Below are 24,444 nucleotides of genomic sequence, written 5' to 3' on the forward strand. Positions count from 1 at the left end.
CCACTGGCTCTTACAATCTTCTGTCTCCTCCTCTGTAGAGGAGAGCCCTAATGGGAAAAACCTGACATGAGTCATCACATTTAGGATTGAGTGTTTCAAGGTCTCTCACTCTCTGCACATTTTCTAGTTGTGGGTCTCTGTATTTGTTGCCATTTAATATAGGAAGAAGCTTCTTTGATAATGGCTGAGCAAGGCACTGATCAATGAGTATAGCAGAATATCTTTAGGAGTCATTTTATGACTACATTTCTTTAGCAGAGCAGCACTATTTGGTTTTCCTCTAGGTCCCTGGCCTTGGTGTCTTTTCTAGTAATCTATTTATTTGTTTATTTATTTATTTATTTTTGGTCAACATTGATCAGTAATATTAGTCTAGCATTTTCTTGAAGGGCTCTTGACTTTAGTGTCAGACAATTCGGGTTTCATGGGTTAAGTTTGGAAAAGTTCCCTCCCTTTATCTTTAGAGAAGTTTGAGGAGGACTGATGTCACTATTTAAGCGTCTTGAAGAAATCAGGCTCTTCCATTTTAGGAGGTTTTCACAGTGAGTCAGTTTTAGTAAAAGCATAGTTCAGATTTTCTGTTTCCATGCTTCAGCAATGGTAGACTTTCTTTGGGATTGATCCAATTCTTTTAGATTATCTAAATTTGCTTTAGAGTTTCCAGTTCGTTTTTAAGTAAAATTGCTCACAATGCTCAGACACCCTTTCCATTTCTATGAAATCAGTTGTATTTGCCCCCTTTCATTTCTTTTTTTTTTTGTTTTTTTTTTGTTTTTTTCAAGACAGGGTTTCTCTGTGTAGCTTTGCGCCTCTCCTGGAACTCACTTGGTAGCCCAGGCTGGCCTTGAACTCACAGAGATCCGCCTGGCTCTGCCTCCCGAGTGCTGGGATTAAAGGCGTGCGCCACCACCGCCCGGCTTCATTTCTAATCTTAATTACTTCTTTCTTCCTTAGCTGGGGGATATAAATTTTGTTGATGCTTTTGGAGAACTAACTCCTGGTTTGATTTTTTTCAACTGTTTTTATTTTCTGCCTCATTTGCCTTGGTCTGATCTGTGTATCATCTGTAAATAGATACTTTGACTTCTTCCTTTCCTGTTTGTATCCCTTTGGTCCCTTTCAGTTGTCTTGTTGCTCTAGCTAAGACTTGCAGTACTATTTTGAATAGCTATGGAAAGAGTGGACAACCTTGACTTGCTCCTGATTTTAGTGGAATTTTGCTGTGTTGTTTTTTTTTTTTCTACATTTAGGTTTATATTAGTTGTGGGCTATAAGTAACTTATTACATTGATGTATGCTCCATGCATCTCTAGTCTCCCTAAGAATTTTATTCTTGAAGGGACGTTAGATTTTGTCAAAGGCCTTTTCTGCATCTAATGGGATGGTCATGTGCTTTTTTTTTTTTTTTCAATCAGTTTGTGTAGAAGATTGCATTTATTGATTTATGTGTTCTGAACCATGCCTGTATCACTGGGATGATGCCAACTTGATCATGGTAGATCTTTTTTTTAATTCAGTTTGCAGTATTTATGTGAATAAGGGATATTGTTCAGTAATTTCCTTTTTTTTTTTTTGATTTGGCTTTTGTGTGGTTTTGATATTAGAGTAATAGGGGCCTCATAAAAAGAATTAGGAAATGTTACTTCAGTTTCTGCTTTGTGAATAATTTTAAAGAATATTGGAGTTAATTCTTCCTTTAAGATTTTGAAGAATTCTGTACTGAATCTATCTGATCCTGTGCCTTTTTGGTTGGGAGACTTTTAATTACTGATTCTGTTTCATGGGATTTATGGGTGTGTTTAAATTGCTTATTTGATCTTGATTTAACTTTGGTAGATTGTATATGTCAAGAAATTCATCCATTTCTTTTAGCTTTCTGGTTTGGTGGAGTACAGGTTTTTAAAGTATGACCTTACAATTATCTAAACTTCTTCAGTGACTGTTGTAATGTCCTACTTTTTATCTCTTATTTTATTTATTTGGTTATTTTCTCTCTGTCTTTTAGTTTATGTAGTTAAGGTTTTCTCAGACTTTATAATTCTTAAATAACCAACTTTCCATCTCATTGATTTTTTTTGTTTCTATTTAGATTTCAGTCCTGAGTTTATTTCTTGTCATCTAGTCTTTTTGTTTGTTATTTCTTCTTCTTGTTCTAGAGTTTTAAGTTGTAATATTAAATTGCTAATATGAGATCTCTCCAGTATTTTTTTTTCTTTTATGTAGGCATTTAGTGTTATTTATTAACTTGCTTTCGTTGTGTTTCATTGGCTTGGGTAAATCATGTTTTTATTAAATTCAATTTAAAAAATTTTTAATTTTCTTTCTTGATTTCTCTCTTAACCCATTTTTCATTCAGTAATGAGTTTTTCAGTTTCCATGAGTTTGTAAGCTTTCTGTTTTTTCTGTTATTGATATCCAGCTTTGATCTGTGGTGGTGAGATGATAGTAGGCAGAGTGATAGTTCAATTTTCTTCTATCTGTTAAGACTTGCTTTGTGTCCAAGTATGTGGTTAATTTTGGATAAAGTTCCATTAGCTGCTGAGAAGAAACTATATTTTGTGTGGGTTTGGGTGAAATGTTTTGTAGATGTCTTCTAGGTTCATTTGATTTATGACATTATTGAACTCCAGCATTTCTCTGTTTAGTTTTGTCTGGATGGCGTGTGTGTGTGTGTGTATGTGTGTGTGTGTGTGTGTGTGTGTGTGTGTGTGTGTGTGTGTGTGTGTTGGTGAGACTGGAGTGATAAAGGGCTAGGGGACCCTGGGTCTGCACTGAGAGGTGGAGTTCCAGGAAATTGAGAGTAAACTCTGTGTGTGTGTGTGTGTGTGTGTGTGTGTGTGTGTGTGTGTGTGTGTGTGTGTTGGTGAGACTGGAATGTTAAAGGGCTAGGGGACCCTGGGTCTGCACTGAGAGGTGGAGTTCCAGGAAATTGAGAGTAAACTATTGACCCTTCAGTGACCAAACTGATGTCAGCTTAATGTCAATGGTATGTAAGAGGTATACTTGTTGACTGTGTTCTCAGAAGCCACCTGACCTCTTGCCCTGTTTCTAACAACTTCAAATTCAGACAAGGAAGAACGCAATCTCAGTGACACCCCTGCAAATATCAGGAGGTTAAAAGTCCTCTGTCCTTTTTAATCCTGAGAGAAGTCCAGAGTTGCAAACTCTCTTGAATGTTCTCTGCCAAGCTGGAGGTTTGGGCTCAGGCAGACAACACTATGAATCTTCCCACCAGGCTTTACATGGTTGGCTCTACAATTCATGGGTGCTAGAGCCCTGCCATGATTTCTGGATTTGTTCTTGTGTTGTCAGTGAGCTGCCATCTCTGTATTGAGAGAGTCCAGGCCTTCCTGTTCTGCCTCTTGCTGATGTCACTCTGTTATTGCCTTTAAAGAGTACAGTGAGTTTGCTGACTGCTAAGGGCTGCACATCCAGACCTCCTGCTTTTTCCTTGCTTGAAGGTGTAATGTGAATGGCCTTTGGAATCTGCTGCGGATGCATGTTTTGCCAGTGAGTGCATTTTGATGTTTGATATTCCTAGTCAGATGGAGAACAGAGAAGCCGCCATGAAAGGCCCTTTAAACTTTCCCTTTCCTGTTGTAATCAATAGAATTAGTGATCAGATGGAAAGATATTATCAAAGACTGTGTTTCCTGCTGGAGAAGAGAAACCACAGTGGTTGCAGTTATTTGGCCAGGTCACAGGGTGTCCTTGGAGCTGGGTTTTCAGGGTTATAAGCCTCAGCAGCTGCTTTCTGTGTCTTACCGTCTTACCATTAAATTCTTTCAGGAGGTGGTTATTTAGAATCTTTTGAGTAACTGCCAGTCAGAGCTCTGGAGGAAGGTGGCTCAGAACATAATCACCCATGTTTTCTTCTCTTTCTAATAAGCACTGTTAACCTGTTTGTTTTGCTTCCATGAACAGTGATGTGGATTTCACTGTTTGCCTTGTTTCATGTTTTCTCAAATCTGAGTCATCACGACATGATTTTGTTGGCCTCAGTGCACTCCCACTAGCTTTCTTGAGGTCACATACGGAAAGACTGTGTGGGACAAGACTGAAGGTTTCAGAATTGACACCCCCAGGTTCTGTCTGGGAGCAAGTGAGGTGGGGTCCAGCTGTAAACCCTACATTTGAGAGGCAGAAACAGATGGCTCAATAATCCCCTCACAGAGCTGGACTGGGACCAGCTATGCTGACTTTGCCCACATCGGGCTTCCAGTGGCCAGCTGGGTCAGGTTCGAGTTGGCAGCTCCTTTCTGCTTAGCAGATCTGTCCGTGATGTACTTCTTCTGTAGGTCCTTGGCCTATTCCCCCAAACCCGGCATTTCCCAGGTTGGGAACATGCATACTATCCCTTAGATGTTACCCACAGATCTGAGATAAGCCTTTGAGACAGAGGATTTGAATTGTAAAGAGCCTGCAGTGATTGCTTGTGGTGATAATTATGATCATGATTATGAAGATGATGGATACTAAAAATAATAATAGATGCTCAATGAATTCTTTGTTCCTCAAAATACTGTTAAGCCTCTCTATCAAAGTGGAAAATCCAGAAGTTGAGTTCAAAATCCTTGCTTTCTCCTGCAGGCAAGCTGCAGAGTCCTGGCCAGCCACCCACACAGAGTCCCATACCCTCCTGCCTTAGCTTCCTGATGGCAGAGTGAGAACCAAAATGGAATTATAGGCAAGCGCCATTTAGTAATGGCTACTGGCCCTTTTCTCTGTGGTTATCAGTAGAGGTTATCAGATGGAGGGCAGTACAGGATCATGACATGTGATGGGCTGGAGACCAGTCTGTTCAGTGCCTGGTAGGGCTCATAGTCTGTGTACAAGAAGAGACAGTGGATACAGGGACTGACAGGATTTTCCATCCTTGTCCCCAAAGGCAGGGAAGACTGGAAAGCCAATTCCCGACTACTGGGAGTGGGTTTATGCATTAGTGTTATTTGCTTATCTTTTAAATTTAAGTTGCTCATATTTAAGCTTTTCACATTCAATCTTTTATAAAATTAGAAATGTCAGCGACTAGGCTATAGTAGAAGGTAACATGGTTAGAACGGCACAAAATGCAGTATTTGCCATTCTCGTTGCACCTTATGGCAGCAGCCCAAACTGCCCCCGCTGTTAAGATGCTGAGCATCTACTCTTCCTGCGAGACTGTCACACTACCTCCCGCCCCATCTCAATTGACTTCATTAGCAGCCATCTTGTATAGGGGGAGGAAGATAATGACATTGTGAAACTTCCTTATTTCAGACCTGGTTGGAGTCAGCTGGGGTGATTCACTGGCCATGCTATGTCACTTGGGGTTTGCATTCCTTTCCTACTGGTACCATCTATGGGATAGCTTAACAGTTATCTTTCATAGATAGTCCTAAATGCCTAGATGACTGCCCCAAACCCACAGTAGCTTCTATACCTGTCACTCTTGGTATAATACCCAGTATCTATTCTAATCTGTGTCTCTGTCTTTGCCTGTTTCCTGCTTATTTATGAGTGACTGTAAGTTCCTTTATTTTCTGTCCCAATGTCACTCTCAGCCTTTTTTCTGTCCACAAAGATAAAATCATTTCCATGGTAACAGACGCCTACTGTCAGGAGTGTCCTTATCTATCAGAGCTTTGCCCACTTGACTTCTTGGATCAACTCATAGTTGTTGTCATGTTTTGGAGGATGTTTAAAGGTCTTCATCGTATTACAGTTCTCAAGCTCAGGTGAACATTTAACATGTACAAGTCAAATAATTATAATAGCTGTACAGGCCCACTTTCTAGAGCTGTCATTAGACCACAGTATCGTGACTCCTTCCGGCTTGTGATTCTGCAGGGGGGACCATGGCGAATCACACATCTTCACTATCCAGAACACAGTTCTTTTTTGGGGGGAGAACAAGAGGTCTTGGTCTAAAACAGAAAGTGTCCTCATAATACATAGGTTCAGGAAAGGATCTTGCTTCGCAATTACTTCATGTAAAATAAATTTTCCTTCAGTGCTCATAGATGCCTAGGAATCAGTTTTCATAAAAGTTACCAATCACCATGCTCAGAGGGTCAAGGAAAGTCAGATGTCTGGGCCTCTTGTGTGTTCAGGCTTGTAGCTTAGACATGGTGGGGGTTCTGCTTGAATCCATAGCCTCATTCCTTCTGGGTGGATTCCTGCTCTTTCTCCTGCCCTGGAAGAAGAGCTTCAAACCCTGTGTCCATAGGAAGCCAAGCCCAGCTTCTGTTTCTACTGCCTTTTGTAGTAACTGACCCAATTCTGAGCCTACATTGTCTCCAGTAAGTCCTGACAGCAAACTAAGCTGTGGTGTGTATCTATGGGTTTGTCACAAGTTGTCTGTTTTGTTGTTGTTTATTTGGTTTTGGGTTTTTTTTTTTTTTTTATGTTGAGACAGAATCCAGGGCTTGGAGCACCCTGTGATTTACTCTGCTACCATGATGTGCTCCTAATCCCTAGTCTGTGGTTTTAGAGGTTTTGGGGATTTTAGAAACCATCTTGATATTCTTTTCCATTTTACCTTGGAAAAATCCAAGCAATGCTCTCAAATCAGCTTGTAATCCTTTTCATGAGAGAAGACCAGTTCTGCCCTTGGTTTACAGGGGTAGTTCTTTACTTAATAAATAAGGCTGATGGCTCCTAATAGGCCCCAGGCTGAACAGGAAAGAGATAAATGTAGGAAAATTAAAGACATTTGTTAACGTTTAAATGCAATCTACCTTCTGTCCCCACTGGTTACATTTGTAGATTTAGCCAGCTGTGGCTTGTTTGGTACTACAGTGGAAAACATATCACTATTACTCTTGCAGAATAAACAACTATTGATGTAATGTTTACATAGTATTCAGAATGTTTTCTGGAGGTTATTGAAAATGTTGTGTATAGGTTTTATGGAAGTATCACACATTTTTATGTAAGGGATTTGAGCATGCAAGGATTTTACCTCTGTGAGGATCCTGGAACCAAGGGATCTCAAGGAATTGATATAATACTAACCTGAGAAGTAAGGATCTGGTGATGGATTAAAGAGGAGTGTCTTCTCTCTTTCTCTGTCTCTGTCTCTCTGTGTGTGTCTGTCTGTCTCTCTCTGCCTGTATCTCTGTCTCTCTTTCTATGTCTCTGTTTGTTTCTCTCATTAAGGCTGGCATTTTAGACATTTCCTAAGAAGTATGCAAGTGCTTCTTAGTCTGAACAAAGCCCATGACATATAACTTGTTGGAAATAAAAATGCATTTTTTCCTCACAAAAGGGACTGAATATTGTTTAATAAAAATTTTGAACTCTAGAAAACATAATTTTTAATATCAAGTCTCAGAGACACTAAGGCCATGAACTGTCCTTTTTTTTTCCAGTTTTTACCATGACAGTTGATGGTAATAACCAGGACAGAGTACTGCATCTCCAGACTTTGGAGCCTAAGCTACCTGCTTCTAGGTCCATCATCAGACCACCCATTCCGAGCTTACATTGCCTCCAGCAAAACCATTCTTACATATGTAGTGGTTTTGTGACTGAGGTGGGGAGAAGATGTAGGCTACACTGTCCTCTTAGGGTCCCAGCAAACTCTGACTGTGGCTGAGGCTTCTCAAGGCTTGCCCATTGTTCCTTGGCCAAGCTCTCGTTCACTGCACAATCCTCTCAGACATAGTAACTTTAAATTTTTAGTAAATAACGCCCAGAAAGGTAAGAAAGAGCTCAAATAAAGAATGGCAAGTGAATATATTTTTCAGCCAATAAATAGGGCCCAGTTCTAGTGCCCCCACTGCTTTTTTTATAACCTTTCCAATAGAATTTGTCCCCTCTCACCTTGAAAACTGGTTTCTCTTGTTGCTATTGTTGGATTTACTACCTTTGTGAAGGATAGCATCCTTTCAGTTACCTAGGTCTTTCCAGATCATTATTATGCTTTATATGTGTGTATTTATTTATACATAATTTATGATATATATCATAAAACTTTCCATCTAATCTACTTTATTGTACTGTAAATCGATGGCATTACATTGTGTCACAACCATCCACCTCCTTCTTATCTTCCAGAACTGAAGGTCTACATTTCTTCAGTGTACTGCCTTCATCATTCATCCATGGTGTACCATGTGTTAAAATTTCATACCCCTTAACGATGAAAGAAAATCCCATCATATTCCCCACTTTGATTATCCATTCATCTTTTGTGGTTACTTAAGTTGTTTCTGCTTTTTGCTTATTGTGAATGACGTCAGTATAAATGTAGACATACAAATATCTATTGAGTCCCTCTTTTTACTTCCATTGGTAAAATACCAGGATGTTTGATTGCTTTATCTTGTGGTAATTCTGTTTACTATTTTGAGGAACCACCATACTATCATCTATAGTGCCCGAGTAATTTTTCTTATTATTAACGGTGCACAATTCCACTTGAGGGTGGCTGTCTCACTGTGCTATGCCTTCTGTGTACATGTTTAAATTTGCTGTAGTAAAATAGATCTTTTTGTTGTCTGAAATTTTGATATTAAATGTAAGACACCATTACAAATTAAATATCACAATGCTTCCACATCTTTACTTCTAATAGTTTTATAGTTATAAGTATGGTTAGTCATTTAACCTATTTTGAGTTTATTTTTGGATATGAGATGTAAGGATCAAAATTCATTCTTTTTATCTTGGATACCCAGTTTTCCCAGCATCATTTGCCAAAAGGCTGCCATTTTCTTTGTTAGAGATGTCTGATGACTTTGGTGAAAGCCTTTTTATCAGAACTGTATCTTTAGTGTCTGAATTATCAAGCGTAGCCTGTATGCTTCTTGGGCACAGCTGTTAGATGGCATTCTGAAATGCGCCACTGACAATATCATGACTTTGCTTAGCAACAGCTACTAAAACCAGTGGTTCCTCGAGCATTTATGAGTGTATTTGTGTGCACATGTATGTATTCCAAATTTCCCTCTCCTAAAAATCTTTGTTACATGATTGCACTCAATACACTTCACACCTCCCCCTTTAAGCCATTTAGGCTTTGTGTCTACAAACCCTTGTAATTTGATGAGATTAACAAACTCCAGAAACACAGAGTGTAATAAATATTCCAAAACAACCAGAAAAGTCTTCTGCAAAAAGTCTTAACTGACATCATGTCACACAGCCTTCTGTACAGCATAATCTAAAATTGTCTTGTGTGGAAACAGAACACTGAGGAATTCAGTGAGGCTGAAGGAAGATGCTATTTGTCATTTTAATAATTAGGAAAGCCTAGTTTCAGGTTCAGAGTCTGCTTATCTGAAATTTATGTGTCATGTGTATAGCATGTAGAATTGTGTTGGGGCTTTCGTCCAAAATGCCAACAACTCTTTGGAACTAACACAGGTTGGTTGTGTTGACAGATGTTAGGAGTTGGCTCAAATTCATGACTATTGTTTTCATCTCATGAAAGTTTGAAAACCACTACCCTGGATTTAAATCCCTGAATGTGTGAGCTTGTAAGCTCAAAGACACCTCAGTTCCAGAAGCAAAGTGCAGAGTCCATTTGTGAATGAGCAGCTATTCAGCGGAACTGAAGGAGGCCCATTGAAATAATTGCAGAAGCAAACAGTCTTGTTTCCATGGAAACTTCATGTGGACAAGTTCATGCCTCTTGTTTATGTTCCTCCTGGGCATACATATTCTGAAACTGGCTCTGTTCTCTCCTTCAACCATCCCTGAGTAGTGATGAAGGGGTTCTCTCCTGAACAGGGCATTGGCTCCTGAGCTCGATCTCTGCAGAATCCCTGTCTCCTCACTGGTGGTGCTTCGATCCTCTGCAGGCAAGGGAAGAGGAAACCTAAATTGGCTAGTTAGCCTGCAGCATGTGCAGCTCCCAGGAGCTGCTCACCCTCACACTTGCACCTGCAGTGTCTGCTGCTCCCAGGAGCTGTGTACCCCCACACTTGCACTTGCAGTGTGTGCTGCTCACAGGAGCTGCTCACCCTCACGATTTAACCTGCAGTGTGTCCTGCTCACAGGAACTGTGCATTCTCAAACTTTAACCTGCAGTGTGTCCTGCTCACGGGAGCTGTGCTCTCTCACACTTGAAACAGTGATATTTTCATTCACAAAATTTTTGCTGTTTATGACTGTAGCATTTTAACTCTGTGCTAGACATGTGTCTGTCTCCTTAAATAATAATGATGATAATGACACGTCATGTTTTTACTTTTCTTTGGTATTTGAACTTACTAGAATTTTGCTTTGGAACTATAGGTTTTTTTTTTAATCTACCTCTGATATTGCTCATCTTGTGATTCAGTTTTATAGCTACTTCAACATTAAATTACTTATGCAATGACTTATATTTTATCCAATTTCTTTGCCATAAAATCAACTTAAGTAGCATAGAATATCTTTATAGTAATCTGTTACTGGCAATTTACAGTGGGTAACTGTCTTATTTTCCAAACAGCCCAATAAATACAAGTCAGAATCTCTCATCCTTTTGGAGTTTAAGAAGTAAGACAAGCTGAGTTAAATTTTAAATGCAAATGAAGTCCCCAAGAGAAATCCACACACCTATGCAGCATAGGGCTGTGCTGTTAGTGTCTGAGGCCTCCAGACATGGGGCTATGCTCTCCATTTCCACTGTGTCATAAATTACTAACATATATGTATTTTTCTCCACAGTAAAACCAACTGTGATCGATGTGGACATTTATGTTAACAGCATTGGTCCTGTGTCATCCATAAACATGGTAAGAAGCACCTGTGTTTAGCTCAGCGGCTCTTGCACTCCTTCATGCCTACAGTTTCCAGTGGATTTGTGTTGGAGTTTTATCATGTGGGTTTAAAGCCCACTATAACTCCTTAAGTGTTAAGTGATGTGATATTGAAAATGGTCTTTAAGAGTCAAGAGGGACAGCCTGTGATGTCATCAGTGAGCCATTGCTCTGGAGATTAAGACCTGTCCCCACTTCACACGTATTGACAGCACATGCCTTTGAGATGGGATTATTTGGGGTTGTGCAGTCGTTGTCTTTATCTTACCTCACTAATATTAGGGATGCATATAAGTGGTAGGCACCTTTTGGTTTGGATTCTGTGAATAAGCCAGCTCCTGGTGATTTATTGATCTGCTTAAGGAGGAATATAAGAGCAAATACATTATTTTCCTGAATATATGGGTTTCCATAGGCTTGTAAGCAAGTTGGGCACAGGACTGTCTCCTGTGAAAGAAGTCATTCGCCATGGAAAGCGCATAGCTGCTAAGCAAGTGATGTTGTGTTAGAATGTGGTACACGGGCCTCCTGACGTGTCTGCTTGCTGTGGTGTGCCTCCTGACGTGTCTGCCCGCTGTGGTGTGCCTCCTGACTAGATGCATGTAAGATTTCCAGAGCAGGTCATTTGAGGTTGCCAACAATGTCCCACACAGGGCTTCTTTGTGCCTGCTGCCTCTGAATCTGGGAGATGTCTAAGAGAACGGACAGGGAATTGCCAACACACTAGCACATGCCTTCTCATTGCAGTGGGTTGTGCATGGGATTAACTCCTTCAAACCAACAGCAGGAAAGTTTCTTTTAATTGCCAGATATTGCAAATGCTCGTTGCTGACAGAAGGCTTCCATGTCATGGTAAAATTGTGTGATAGGTGATTCTCTTTTCAAAAAATGAAACATCTCGAAGGTGTGGCTAATGGTAGAATGGTAGCATGTATGAGGTTACATGTGCAATCTGTAGCACAAAAAAAACCAAAAAAAACTTCCAAACAGAAAATTAATACCAATGTCATCCATACGTATGAACAAAAAGGTGAAATGAATAAAAGAGACTTGCTTCATACAACCCATGTGTGTGGGTGTGTATTAAACAGAATGTGTATTAAAATCAATTAGTAATGTAATCGTCCCTTACCTGGGAAGTAATAAACTGAGCTGACTGTGCTCAGAAAGTACTCATTTTTAATGCATTTGTTTCTTATCCTGGGTTGGGTTGGGTTGCCTTTCATCCACACATCTTCTTGCCTTTGTGTCTCATTCTAATTTATCTCTAACACTGAAAGTTCCTCTGTAGACACAATCCCACAACACTTTAGTGAGGGTGATGCATTGGTGTTCCTAGAGGTTTGCCTAGCTCCTGTAGCTTGGAGATGTACTTTGTGCTCAGAATTACACTCTGGTTGAACATTTTCATGAGGAAATCAAATGTGCCAGAGGAGGATGCTATGTGACGTCACCCACAGATGGCAGGGACTTGGCTAAACGTCAAACTCATCCAGGACAGGTTAGTAGGTTGGCATGGTTGGAACAACATTTTCCAATGAAGTCAGCCTAATCTTTTGCCAATGGGGACAGACTTACCAGGTCCCTCATATGACACAAATGGAGATAAGTGGAATGTTGGCTAAGAAGCATTCCTGGACCTAAGGGACCAAGGCCTAAAGAGAGATGGAAGAGATTTGAACTGTATCCTAGATTTGAAAAGGTGTGGAAGCCTTCTTGGAATGTGCACCAGGAATTAGTACAGACCTCATAAGATCTCTTGGTAATTCTTCTTCCTTTTAAGATTTTTTTTTAAGATAGTGTGTCATGTATTCTAGGCTGGTCTCAGATTTGCTGTGTAACCAAGATCACCTTGAAATTCTGATCTGAGTGCTGGGATTATAGGCATGTGCCATGTAGGCATTCCTGGTTTATGCAGTGCTGTAGACCAAAAGCAAGGCTTCATGCAAGCTAAGTAAGTGCTTTACCAACTGAAATACATCTCCACTCTCCATGTTAGGATTTCAGTCTTGAATTCTGGCCCTTCTACCAAATAGTAAAGAATGATTTTAATCAAGGATGCAAGATGGCTCAACAGGGAAAGTCATTTGTTGCCAAGTCTAAAGACCTGAGTTCAATTCCTGGAACTCACAGGTGGAAGGAGAGAACCAACCCCCACAAGTTGTCTCCTCATTTCTATACATGTACCATACCATGCCTGCTTGTATATACATGTATGCATATACACAAATACAAACACACAAATAAATAAATGTAATTTTAAAAAATTTAAAAAGAGATCCTACTTAAATTGACCCAAGGCATTCTGAGCCCTCAGAGGAAGATGCCTCTGTTGTTCCTATGCTTCTTAGATTTTCTGTTGGCTACCCCTTATTCTGACAAATGGAAACTCCTATCTAGTATTCGCCTGGTCCCTAAGGGACTAAGCACAAGAAACTGCAACACATCAAGGTCGGTCTGCCAAATGGATGAAACTCCACCTTTGTTTCACTGCAGAGCTGCAAGTTCTGAAATTCAAATCTCAGTGTTCACAAAGTCAATGAAAGTTCCGTGAGCATGGAAGCAATAACCATCATTAGCTCTCTTAATTTGTTGATTGCTAAGTGGCTATTTGGGGGAAATCCTATAACCTTATCAAACTTTAACATTGTGGCTGAAGCTAAATGAAAATCGTACATCCTGAAACCCTGAATATACTTCCAAATGACGCTTTTCTCATAATACCGTCTTTAATTCAGTTGCTTTCAATTCCATCATCTACCTTTTATTGCTGACTCAACCCTCATTACCCACTGACATTCAGTTTCCTACTCAATACTTTTCACTTTTTGCAAGCTCCACATTTCATGTTTAAGTATCTTCTTTTCTGAAACTGTGGTGTGGCTCCACAGCTATGTCAATTGAGCCTTTTATCATTCTGACTCTCCAGCAGCAAAAGGACCTTTCAGAAGCATTTTTGAGTTTGCCTCGGGAGGTCATGGGGGCCTCCCAAGGGTCAGACATGCTCTTATTCCCAAGCTGCAGGGCAGGTCTAACTTCACTCTAGCACCAGATATACTTATGCCTTTGCTTCCCTCAGAGCAGGACTTTCTCTGTGTGTATGTGTATGCATGTGTATACAAGCATGCATGTTTTGGTGCATGTTTAGAAATGAGGAGACAACTTGTGAGACTCAGCTCTCTCCTTCCAACTGTGAGTTCCAGCAATAAAAGGTGGATGACAGAATTGAAAGCAACTCAATTAAAGACTGTATTGTGGGGAATGCATCATTGGGAATTGTATTCAGGGTTTCAGGATGTAAGTTTTTCATTTAGCTTCAGCCACAATGTTAAAGTTTGATGAGGTTATAGGACTTTTCCCAAATAGCCACTTAGCAATCAATGAAGTAGGAAAGACAATGACGGTTATTCTTCCATCCTCACAGGATCTTTATTGACTTTGTGAATACTGAGATTTGAATCTCAGAACTTGCAGCTAGGCATCGAAACAAAGGTGGAGTTCTGTCCATCTGGCAGACTGACATCCATTGACGTACTGCAGTTGTTTGAGTTTAGTCCCTTTGGGACCAGGAGGATGTTATTTTAGCAGAGTTATCATAACATCCTCTGGGTTAGCCACTGCAGTGTACTCAATGTGTGCAGCACCTGGTGGACAAGGATTGTTCAGGACCAAGAAAGCCGTAGTCAGAGACACATGTAAGTTCATTTTTGAGAATTTCCAGTTTTAAGTAGCCTTTTCAGAAATTTTCATCTCCAGGGTGTTATACTGGTGGATTGCCCACTCTTTTTAATTGTATTGAGTTAAATGAAGCTCATTGACATCTCATGGGGAGGATTCTAAGTATGACCAGCTTGGTGGTCATCCCAGGACATCCTCAAGGCCATGGAGTGAAGCGCAGCTGTACGTACTATAGAAATACCACTTCAGCTATACACTGAGATGATGAGGGTTCAGCATGTTCCAGTGTTAGAATTACTTTTCCTTTCTAAAAATTGAAATATTTAATTTTTGTCTCCTGTAAGTTTGGACAGAAAGTACAGAGGACCTTGAAAGTGCACAGCTGACACGGGGTCTCTTTCTTTGGGTCCTGAACTTCGTGGGACAAGTGTACGTCATTTAGGATCATATCTTTACTTAGTATCTAGTGTGTCCTGCCTGTTCCTCCTCTTTCCACTAAGATGGCCTTCTGGGAGCTCTGTATGTTCACTTTTCCTAGATGCTGCAGGGCTGCAGCCATGCTCCATGTGACTCCACACTGATTTCCTTCTTCTTTGTAAGTTCTGCCATCGGCTTACCTGTGGAAGCCCAATCACTCATCACCATGTAAGAATAAGGAATAGCAGGTAGCTGGGAAGGCTCAGGGACAGGCTAGACATCACCAGAATATACATGGTGATGATTCATAACCTAAGTATTCAGAACTGGTATCATGCTGCACAGCACTAAGAGTGATGGGAGAAAGATGAGACTCACCACTTGTCCCTCTAGAGTGGACGTTTTGAGAGGGAACATCAGAGAGCTATATCTACTTCAAAGAGGTGACTAACCCTCTAAGATGGTCTCTTCTTTCTAGAACTTTCCTGAAGGTATCCAGTTTCAGGACCGAAAGAAGTGAAGGTCGTAGCAACACAAAGCAAGTCTTGCTTGATTTTCTTCATGTTACTTTTTTCATCCAAGGTTAATCGCATTTTTGAATTTGTGGTTTGATACCCTACATTCATACTTGAAAAAATTGCTCTTTTCCCCCTTTTTATTGACTTAATTATATATATATATATATATATATATATATATATATATATATATATATATAGGCTACAGTGCAATGTTTAGGTTCAAGTAAACACCATGTGATGATGACATAAGGGCAAGTAAAGCATCCAAGACTGTGAGTATTTATTTCTTTGTGGAAAGAACATTGGTTACAGTCAGGATATGGAGTCAATCTGTCAATCACTAATGAACAGACTATAGAGCACATGAACAACGGGGTAGTATTGTGCCAATCTAGACATCCATAGAAACATGGGTAGACCTGGAAGATGTTATATTAAGCCAAGCAAGAACAACAAATACCCATGATCCCACTTGTACATAGGTATCAAATGTTATTTCTTAAGAGGGTAGAAAAGTCATTGCCAGAGTCCAGGTAGGAGACAATGGAAAGGGAAGAAGAGAAGCTTCCCAATGGTACAATGACCACAGTTAGATAAGATGAACAAATTCTGATGTTCAGAGTTCACAGCAAAACATGGGAGTGTAAAGCATCTCAAGAGCCAGAAAGAGCTTCAGAAGTTCTCACTGTTATCTCTTACATTGCTCCAGTATTGTTTTCTTTCCTATGTTCTGTGACTCTTGTCACCTGAAACCTCCCATATCTCCTTTGTTCCTCCTGTCTTTGCTCTTTCTTCCTCCCTTTGTGCCCTACTTTGCACTTGGTGCAAAGCTTCCTGACTCACCTTTAAATTTCCAGGTCTTTCTTCATCTGCTTCGGTTTTAAATTTTAGTATTTTTTGGTTGTAAAATTGTGGTTTGATTCTAACAGATTCCAGTTTGGGGATTCTCCATCTTGCAATCCACTTTCTGATGTACATTGATCATTAAACACAGGTCTAATAACCACCATATCTGGCCACTTCTGGTTCTGTTTCTGTTGCGCTGTGTTGTTTGATTTTATTTCCCAACAAGCCAGCAATGTTGATTGTGCACAAGAATCATTGAAGTTCTAAAGTTGTATTTTCACACCTCTGTGCAGATCTGAGCCAGTGTAGGCTGGCCTGTTGTCTTGCTGAGGCTCAGCTGGGCACTGGTCTCCTCGTTTCTTAGGTGCAATTCTCTAGAAGTGTCAACTGAGAGCCTTGTTTCTTATACTCATTTCCATGATTGTCTCTGCTCAGCAGCTAAGTCAGCAAATGCGTTGAAAGGAAACTATTACTTGTTGGCTCATTTCTGTCATTGCTTACTTTTTTCAGCACTTGGGATTAAATTCAGGACTCTACATACACTAAGCCGCAATTGCAGCCTTTAAGAATTTTAATTTTGAGATAGAGCCTCACTTAAAGTTACCCAAGCTGGTCTGAAGCTCACTCCATAGCCCATGTTGACCTTGATTTTCCAATCCTCTTGCTTCAGCCTTCTACGTAGCTAGGTTCACAGTCCTGGGCCCCTAGGATCTGCTTTGTCACTTGCTTTCTGAGAACTTGAAGCAACTCTTATTTGGACTTCTGGGTGGCCCCAAACTCTGTCTCAAATCCCCCTGACTTCTTCATCCTGGCCACTGTTCTCTGCCTAGCCTCTGTTCCTTATGTAGCCCTCTAGCTTGAGACAAAATCTGTGGAAAGCATCACAAAAGAAATATGGGTTTTTTCTGTATGCCTACCCTCTGTCTTTTTTGGTTTCTCTAAACTTTAAATTGATATTTTACCTAAGGTTTCTCCTTATCCTTGGTGGAACTGTTGGTCTATTACAATGTATGCCATCAAAGCTACTTAACTTGGTGTGAAAAAAGTGTAAAGCTATTTTATTTTTTATTAATATGTGCTGATTTTTCTTGTTAATCAGGTGTGATATTTGAACACATGTTTACATCATAAACTGATTATAGGCAACCTCCTTTTATCTGCCATTTCACTTCTTCCCAACTTCTTGTGACAAGTACTCTTTATTCTTCAGAGAACTAGAATAAACAATCTCAAAATTCATATGGGAGCACAACAGCCAAACAGCCAATGCCTTCATAACCAAGTGAGCAGATTTGGAAACATCCTAATACCTGATTTTAAGACACATTCCAGAGCTATGATAACCAAAGCAGCATGAAGTTAGCATACAAATAATTAGAGCAGTGAAACAAAGTAGTGACTTCAGAAATTAACCCTGGTGACTACAGCCAACTGAATCTCAACAAAGGCACCAAAGCACATTGAAGAAATTACAGCTTCATTGACAAATGGCTTGAGAATTGAAGCTCTTATGGAACAAGTCTTAATTCTAAAGAAGCAGACAAGTAACTTGGGCTGCAGCTAAGTTCAAAGAAGCCTTACCCAAGACATTGTTTTCTTGACTTAAAAGTCTTTCAGACTGCTCTTGGGATATTGAAGAAGGGAAAGTTTTCTGGGACCTAATGCTTCCGGTCTTCTCTACAAGAAAGTAAAGCTTTGAAGGGAAGTAAATGAAGTTAATTTTGTGTATCTTCTAGAAATTTCTGCTTTAGGGAAGTACAGCTCTCATCCATTATCAGTTACCCAAGAAGATAGTCATATAGATGGTTTCAATATTCTTTTAAGAAATGAAAAATAGATTCTGAGCCAGTCCTGCTGGTACATGCCTTTAATCCCAGCACTTGGGAGGCAGAGTCAGGCTGATTTCTATGAATTTAAGGCTAGCATGGTCTACACAGTGTGTTCCAGGATAGCTAGAGCTACACAGTGTGAGCCCCAGATCCTTACCCTCAAGGTCAATTGCATTGTGTTCAACAGGATCATAGAAGCAAACGCTACCAAATTAATTAAGCTCATAGCAATACACTAAACATTTAGAGCAGTAAATAGACAAGACCAGAAAATAAACTCCTCATGGCATAGTATATACTGAACTAAATATACTGAACAAAGAGAGAGCTGCATTGAAAACTGCAAGAGAAAAGTTACAAGTCACATATTAAAAAATCCCATCAAAAGATAAACAAACAAACAGATTTTTCAGTGGAAACTTTAAAAGCCAGAGGGCTTAGAGCTTACTAAAGACCGCAGATGCCAATCCAGACTACTTTACCCAGCAAAACCATCTGCCATACTTGAAAGAGAAAGAAAAATTTCCATGGCATAAACAGACTAAAAGAATTTATGTCCACTAAATCAGCCCTACAGAGACTACGGGAAGCAATAATTTGGATTGAAGAAAGGAAGAAGCATACTCAAGAGGCTACAGAAAGAAAACAAATAAAGCTATAATTACTGGAACACAAAATAGAACTAAGAACACAAACAGAAAAAGAGAGAGAGAGAGAGAGAGACAACAATCAACACGTACCTTTCAGTAATATCAAAATATTGGTGGCTTCAACTCCTCAATCAACATATATATATATAAATACTGGTTATCACAGCAAGCCCCTATTGCTGAAGATGCCATTTGCTTATGCCATTGAACATGGGAAAAGAGAGTTGGTGCCTAAGTAGAAACTTCTCCCCTAATAACTAACATTTATGGTACTGGAAGATTCTTTACATGCTACCTGAGGAGAAAATCATCAGTATCACTCAGCTATGAACCCAGTGATCTGCCTGCAATTATATACATGAGCAACATGTTATGGGAATAACCAAGCACCTTGTGATTGGCTTTAAGCCCACTACATGAGTTGGAACTCATACCTGACACTGCTAAAGTGGCCAAGAACCTAAGACTAGATAGGTCATGGTCACTAAGGGAAAACCTACTACTATTATTATGCTAAAGAAATATATCAATAAAATGACTGATAAGGGCATATTCCTATACACATACAGACCACTGCATCACTCAGCTCTTGTCAGAGAAGCTTCTTTCCAGTTGATGGTAATTAGCACAAAGACTCACACCTGGGCAGTGTGCAGAGTGAGAGTCTGTAGCACTTAGTCCTAATGAATTGTCTTTATCAAACCCCTCCTTTCAAGGCTCAGGGATCTATATGGAAGAGGAGGCAGAATCTAAGAGCCAGAATAGGTGGATAAGTACAAGAATACTGTCTTCTAGACACAACAAGGCTTATGTATATATGAACTCACAGAGATGGTGACAGTACACGAAAGACCAGTACAAGTTCAAGCCAGAGAAAATCCCAGGACAGACAGAGTACTTCTAAACTCCTGTTCTGGAGTCAGAATTATTCTAATACCAAAACCAACTCTTGTTGATCACGGATGCCAAAGTTCTCAGTAAATTACCTTTATGTTGAGTATAGGCATATATCAAAAAGACCCTCTACTGTGATCAAATTAGCTTTATCCTGGAGAGACAGAGAAGATTCTGCATATGTAACTTAATAAATGTAATAAATCATATAAATGGAGTTAAAGACAAAAATCACATCATCTATTCAATAGATACAGAAAAGGCCTTTGACAAAATTCAGCATGCCTTCATGATAAAAGTCTTAGATAAAAGAATCAAGATGGGGAAGACCTACTTCAACACAGTAAAGTTTATGTATATAGACAAGCTCTCTAACAACATTATCCTAGATAGGGAAAAAGGAAATGAAAGCAATCCCATGGACTGTCTATTATCCCTGAACCTTTTCAATATAATGTTTAAAGTAATAGCTAGAGAAATAAGATAAGAGAAGAAAATTAAAGGGATACAAATAAGAAAAGAAGTCAAACTATTCCTATTTGCAAAATGACATGATATTATCCATAAAGGAACCAAAAAATTCCACAGAAAACTTCTAGAAATTATCAAAACTTTCAAAAAGTGGCAGGATACACAATCAATTTACAAAAACCAGTAAGCTTTCTATATATCAATAACTAATGTGATGAGACCATGGGAACACTCGCATTTACAATAGCCTCAAAATAAAATATCTAGAAATTAACCTTTCCAATGAGATGAAATACCACTACATTAGAAACTTTAAATCTCCAAAGAAAATAATTGAGGAAGACACAAGAAGATGCTAAAGCCTCCTATGCTGATGGGTTGGTATAATTAATATTATGAAAATGAACATTCTATCAAAACCAATTTATAACTCAATGCAATTCCAATCAACACCCTGTGAGATTGTACAGAGGAATATGGATCCACAAAAGATCCTTGATAGGCAAAACCATCCTGAGCAAAAAGAACAATGCCGGAGGGATTGTCATACCATACTTCAAGCTATATTGTAAAGTTGTAGTAATAAGAAATGCATGGTCCTGGAACAAAAACAGATGTGTCAATCAATGGATCAAAATAGAAGACCCAAATGAATGCACATAATTACAGCCATCTGGTATTTGATGAAGATTCCAAAATTACACACTATGGAAAAGACAGCATCTTCAACAAATGGTGCTGGGGAAATGATTTACATGCAGAGTAATGAAAGTAGACCCATATATATCACCCTCCCCACCCACACACAAATGAGCTACAAATGGACTGAATGTGTTCACATGAACCTGGAAATTTGGAAAATACTAAAAGAAAAGACAGACAGTAATACCCTACAAGATATAGGTTAGTAAAGGACTTTATGGCTAGGACTCCATTTTGCCCACAATTTGAGGTCAAAAATGGGCAAATCGTTTCTCATAAAGCTAAAAAAGTACTCTACCACCACAAAAATAATAAACAGAGAGAAGTGGAAGCTTATAGACTGGGAAGGAACCTTTGACATCTGTTCATCTGATAGAGGATTAATAGTCTGAATATACAAAGAACAACACATACATAAAAAAAATTCAAGAAAACAAGTGATCCAATTTTAAAAAATGGACCTGAATAGAAGAAGAAATAAAAACAGATAAAAAGCATCTCAGAAGTCATCATCTTCAGTCATCATGAAAGCACCAATTAAAGCTACTCTGAGATTTCATATTACCCAAGTTAGAATGGCTAAGATCAAGAAAACAACTGACAACTAATGCTGATGAGGATGTAGAAAAAGGGAAGCCTTTATTTGTAGGCTGAATTTTCTGTCCCAGCCAGCTCCCAAATAACCATACTGAGACTTATGATTAATTAGCTGATAGCTTAGGCTTGTTACTAACTAGCTTTTACACCTCAAATTAACTCATCTTTATTATCTAAGTTCTACCATGTGTCAGTAACTTTCTTCAGCCAGCATGCTCATCTTGTCTCTCTCCGCATCTCCTGGTGACTCTCAGTCTGTCTCTTCTGCCTAACCTCTTCCTGCCTAGCTATTGGCCAGTCAGCTCTTTAATATACCAATGAGAGCAACACAATATTCACAGTATACAAAAGGATTATTCCACAACACTTTTTCACTGTTGGTAGGAATACAAACTAGTACACCCACTTTGGAAATCGGTGTGGAGAGTTCCCAAAAGGCTAAAAAGAGATTTACCATATGACACAGCTGTTTCTGTCCTTGGCATATGCCCACCCTTGGGCCCCCATGTACTAGCAGAGAGACATTTGCTCAACTATGTTCATTGTAGCTCTCTTCACAATAGCTAGCATGTGGAAACAACCTAGATGTCCTTCAACTGATGAATGGATATGAAAATGTGGTACAAATTCACAATGCCATTTTATTTGGGTGTGAATAAAAATAAAATGAAATTTTCAAGTAAATGGATAGAACTGAACAATATTATACCTACTGTGGTAACCTAGACCCAAATAGAAAAGTACCTGAAGTAACCATAGAAGCCAGTAAAGTCAAAAGGGACCATGGGAGGATTGGGGAGGAGAAAAAGTTATATAGATGAGACTGGCAGGGCACAGATACTGTGAAGGGGGAAATGGGAACACCCAGAGGGGGTGCTTTTCTTGGCAAGTGGGAGATAGCACAGTACAGACAGGGAGGAAGCAGAGTTATATAACACTAAAAGTGTTTGAAAATGTCATAGACAATTTCTCTTTTTATAAGTCTATTTAAAAAATAAACATTTTCAAGGCTATTCCCCACTTTCTCTTTTATCAGATTCAGTGTAACTGGATTTATGTTGAGGTCTTTGATCCACTTAGACTCGATTTTTGTGCAGGGTGATAGATATGGATCTGTTTGCATTCTTCTACAGGCTGACATCCAGCACCAGTTGTTGAAGATGCTTTCTATTTTCTGTTGTTTAATTTTGGCTTCTTTGTTGAAATGCCAGGTGTCCATAGGTGTGTGGATTTATTTCTGGGTCTTCGATTCAATTTCATTGATCCATTTGTCTGTTTTTATACCAAAATCATGTTTTTTTATTATTATTACTGTAATTCTGTAGTACAGCTTGAAGTCAGAGATTCGTGATACTTTTAGAAGTTCTTTATTGTACCGAATTGTTTTAGCTATCCTGGGTTCTTGTTTTTCCATATGAAGTTGATTATTGTTTGTTTTTTGTTTGTTTGTTTGTTTGTTTTTAAGACAGTGTTTCTCTGTGTAGTTTTGGTGCCTGTCCTTGATCTCGTGCTATAGACCAGGCTGGCCTCGAATTCATAGAGATCTGCCTGGCTCTGCCTCCCGAGTGCTGGGATTAAAGGTGTGTGCCATTGCCGCCTGGCAATTACTGTTCTTTTAAGCTCTGTAAAGATTTGTGATGGAATTTTGATGGGGATTGCATTGAATCTGTAGATTGCTTTTGGTAAGATGGCCATTTTTACTATATTAATCCTACCAATCCATGAACATGGGAGATCTTTCCATCTTCTGATGTCTTCTCCAATTTCTTTCTTCAAAGACTTGAAGTTCTTGTCATATAGATCATTCACGTGCTTTGTTAGAGTCACCCCAAGATATTTTATACTATTTGTAGCTATTGTGAAGGGTGTCATTTCCCTGATGTCTTTCTCAGTTCATTTGTGTTTGTATATAGGAGGGTACTGATTTTATTTGGGTTAATTTTCTATCCAGCCACGTTAGCTGAAGGTGTTTATCAGCTGTGGGAGTTCCCTGGTAGGATTTTTGGGGTCGCTTATATATATATATTATCATATCAGAACAATGCAGTTTTAACTTGTGTCTATTGTTCTGTACTTTTTTATTGTTTCTGAACTTTCCATTACAATGTAAAATATCATTAAAATCCCTAGTAAGATGGGCAGCCACATTTGTTGGAGTGAAGGGGAACGAACTGCAGTGGTAGGAAAAGTTGAGATGTCTGTAGTAATGAGATGGCTGACCTTGCTAGCAGGCTTTCGGTGCAAAGTCTTCTACAAAAATGTGCGTAGCTCAAATTCTTGAGCTCCCTTTGATCTTCAATGTTTCAGCTTCCATGGAACATTGCACAGTTGATCCCCTTACCTCTTTAGACACAAGCTCTATGATGTGCCTCTGACAAGAGTACCTCTGTATGTTATTTTAAATCATTTTTTTGACAGGAAGATTTGTGGGGATGGAATGCTTTACTAAGGCCTCTTTATTATCTCCAGTTTCCCTCAATGAGGTTCCCACAGCCTCGCCTCATACACGCTCACTTGTATGGAGGCAGGCAACTGTATGTGTTTGCCAGGACCAGCTGTACCCTTGTGAGATAGGTTCATACAAGGACAGGAGTGCTGTACAGAGTCCCATCCATAGATGAGGCACTGTTCCAAGTCAGTGGTAACTGGTCATATACCTCTTTTGGAAAACTCTTTCTGGAAGCATTGGTACAGAAGATAATGGGAAGCACTAAGACTGAGTTAAGGAGATGTCCTAAAGACTGACATTTCAGAGTGAGAATTATGAGTTCTGAATCTGAAGAGTGGCAGCGGACTGCAGAGATGGTATAGCTTTAGGAAATGAAACTTTTAAGACATGATTGAATGAATATAGACATTAAAAATGTAAGAAGTCAAAGGTGACTCACATCCTGTGAGCATTTATTCATCTCCTAAAAATTACAGAGCACCCTTGTGTGTCAGATGCTGAGTCAGGTAAGGGGAGACAATGGTAAATGGAAATAACAAGGCTGGAGGACGGGTGAGAGTGATTTCTACAGTCTAAGACATTGAGAAAGCCTGCACAATGGTATTTCAGATTGTGGACACTTCCCTGTGTAAGTATATGTTTGACCACACGATAAAG

General features: G+C 39.4%; 1 protein-coding gene across 2 annotated transcripts in view; it reads left to right on the top strand.

Moving 5' to 3' along the window:
- Gabrg3 (gamma-aminobutyric acid type A receptor subunit gamma3) overlaps positions 1-24,444 on the top strand; it is a 608,211-nt gene that overhangs the window by 38,556 nt on the left and 545,211 nt on the right. For both annotated transcript variants that reach the window (XR_008213007.1, XM_052712995.1), the window contains exon 3: positions 10,642-10,709. Coding sequence is in view for 1 of the 2 variants with exons in the window: in XM_052712995.1 (XP_052568955.1) it covers positions 10,642-10,709 (68 nt within the window). In the remaining variant the exon portion in view is untranslated. The remainder of the gene's footprint in view (positions 1-10,641; positions 10,710-24,444) is intronic.

The sequence above is a fragment of the Peromyscus californicus genome, unplaced genomic scaffold (assembly GCF_007827085.1).
Source record: "Peromyscus californicus insignis strain IS unplaced genomic scaffold, ASM782708v3 Scaffold_4__1_contigs__length_199733344, whole genome shotgun sequence".
Taxonomy (NCBI): domain Eukaryota; kingdom Metazoa; phylum Chordata; class Mammalia; order Rodentia; family Cricetidae; genus Peromyscus; species Peromyscus californicus.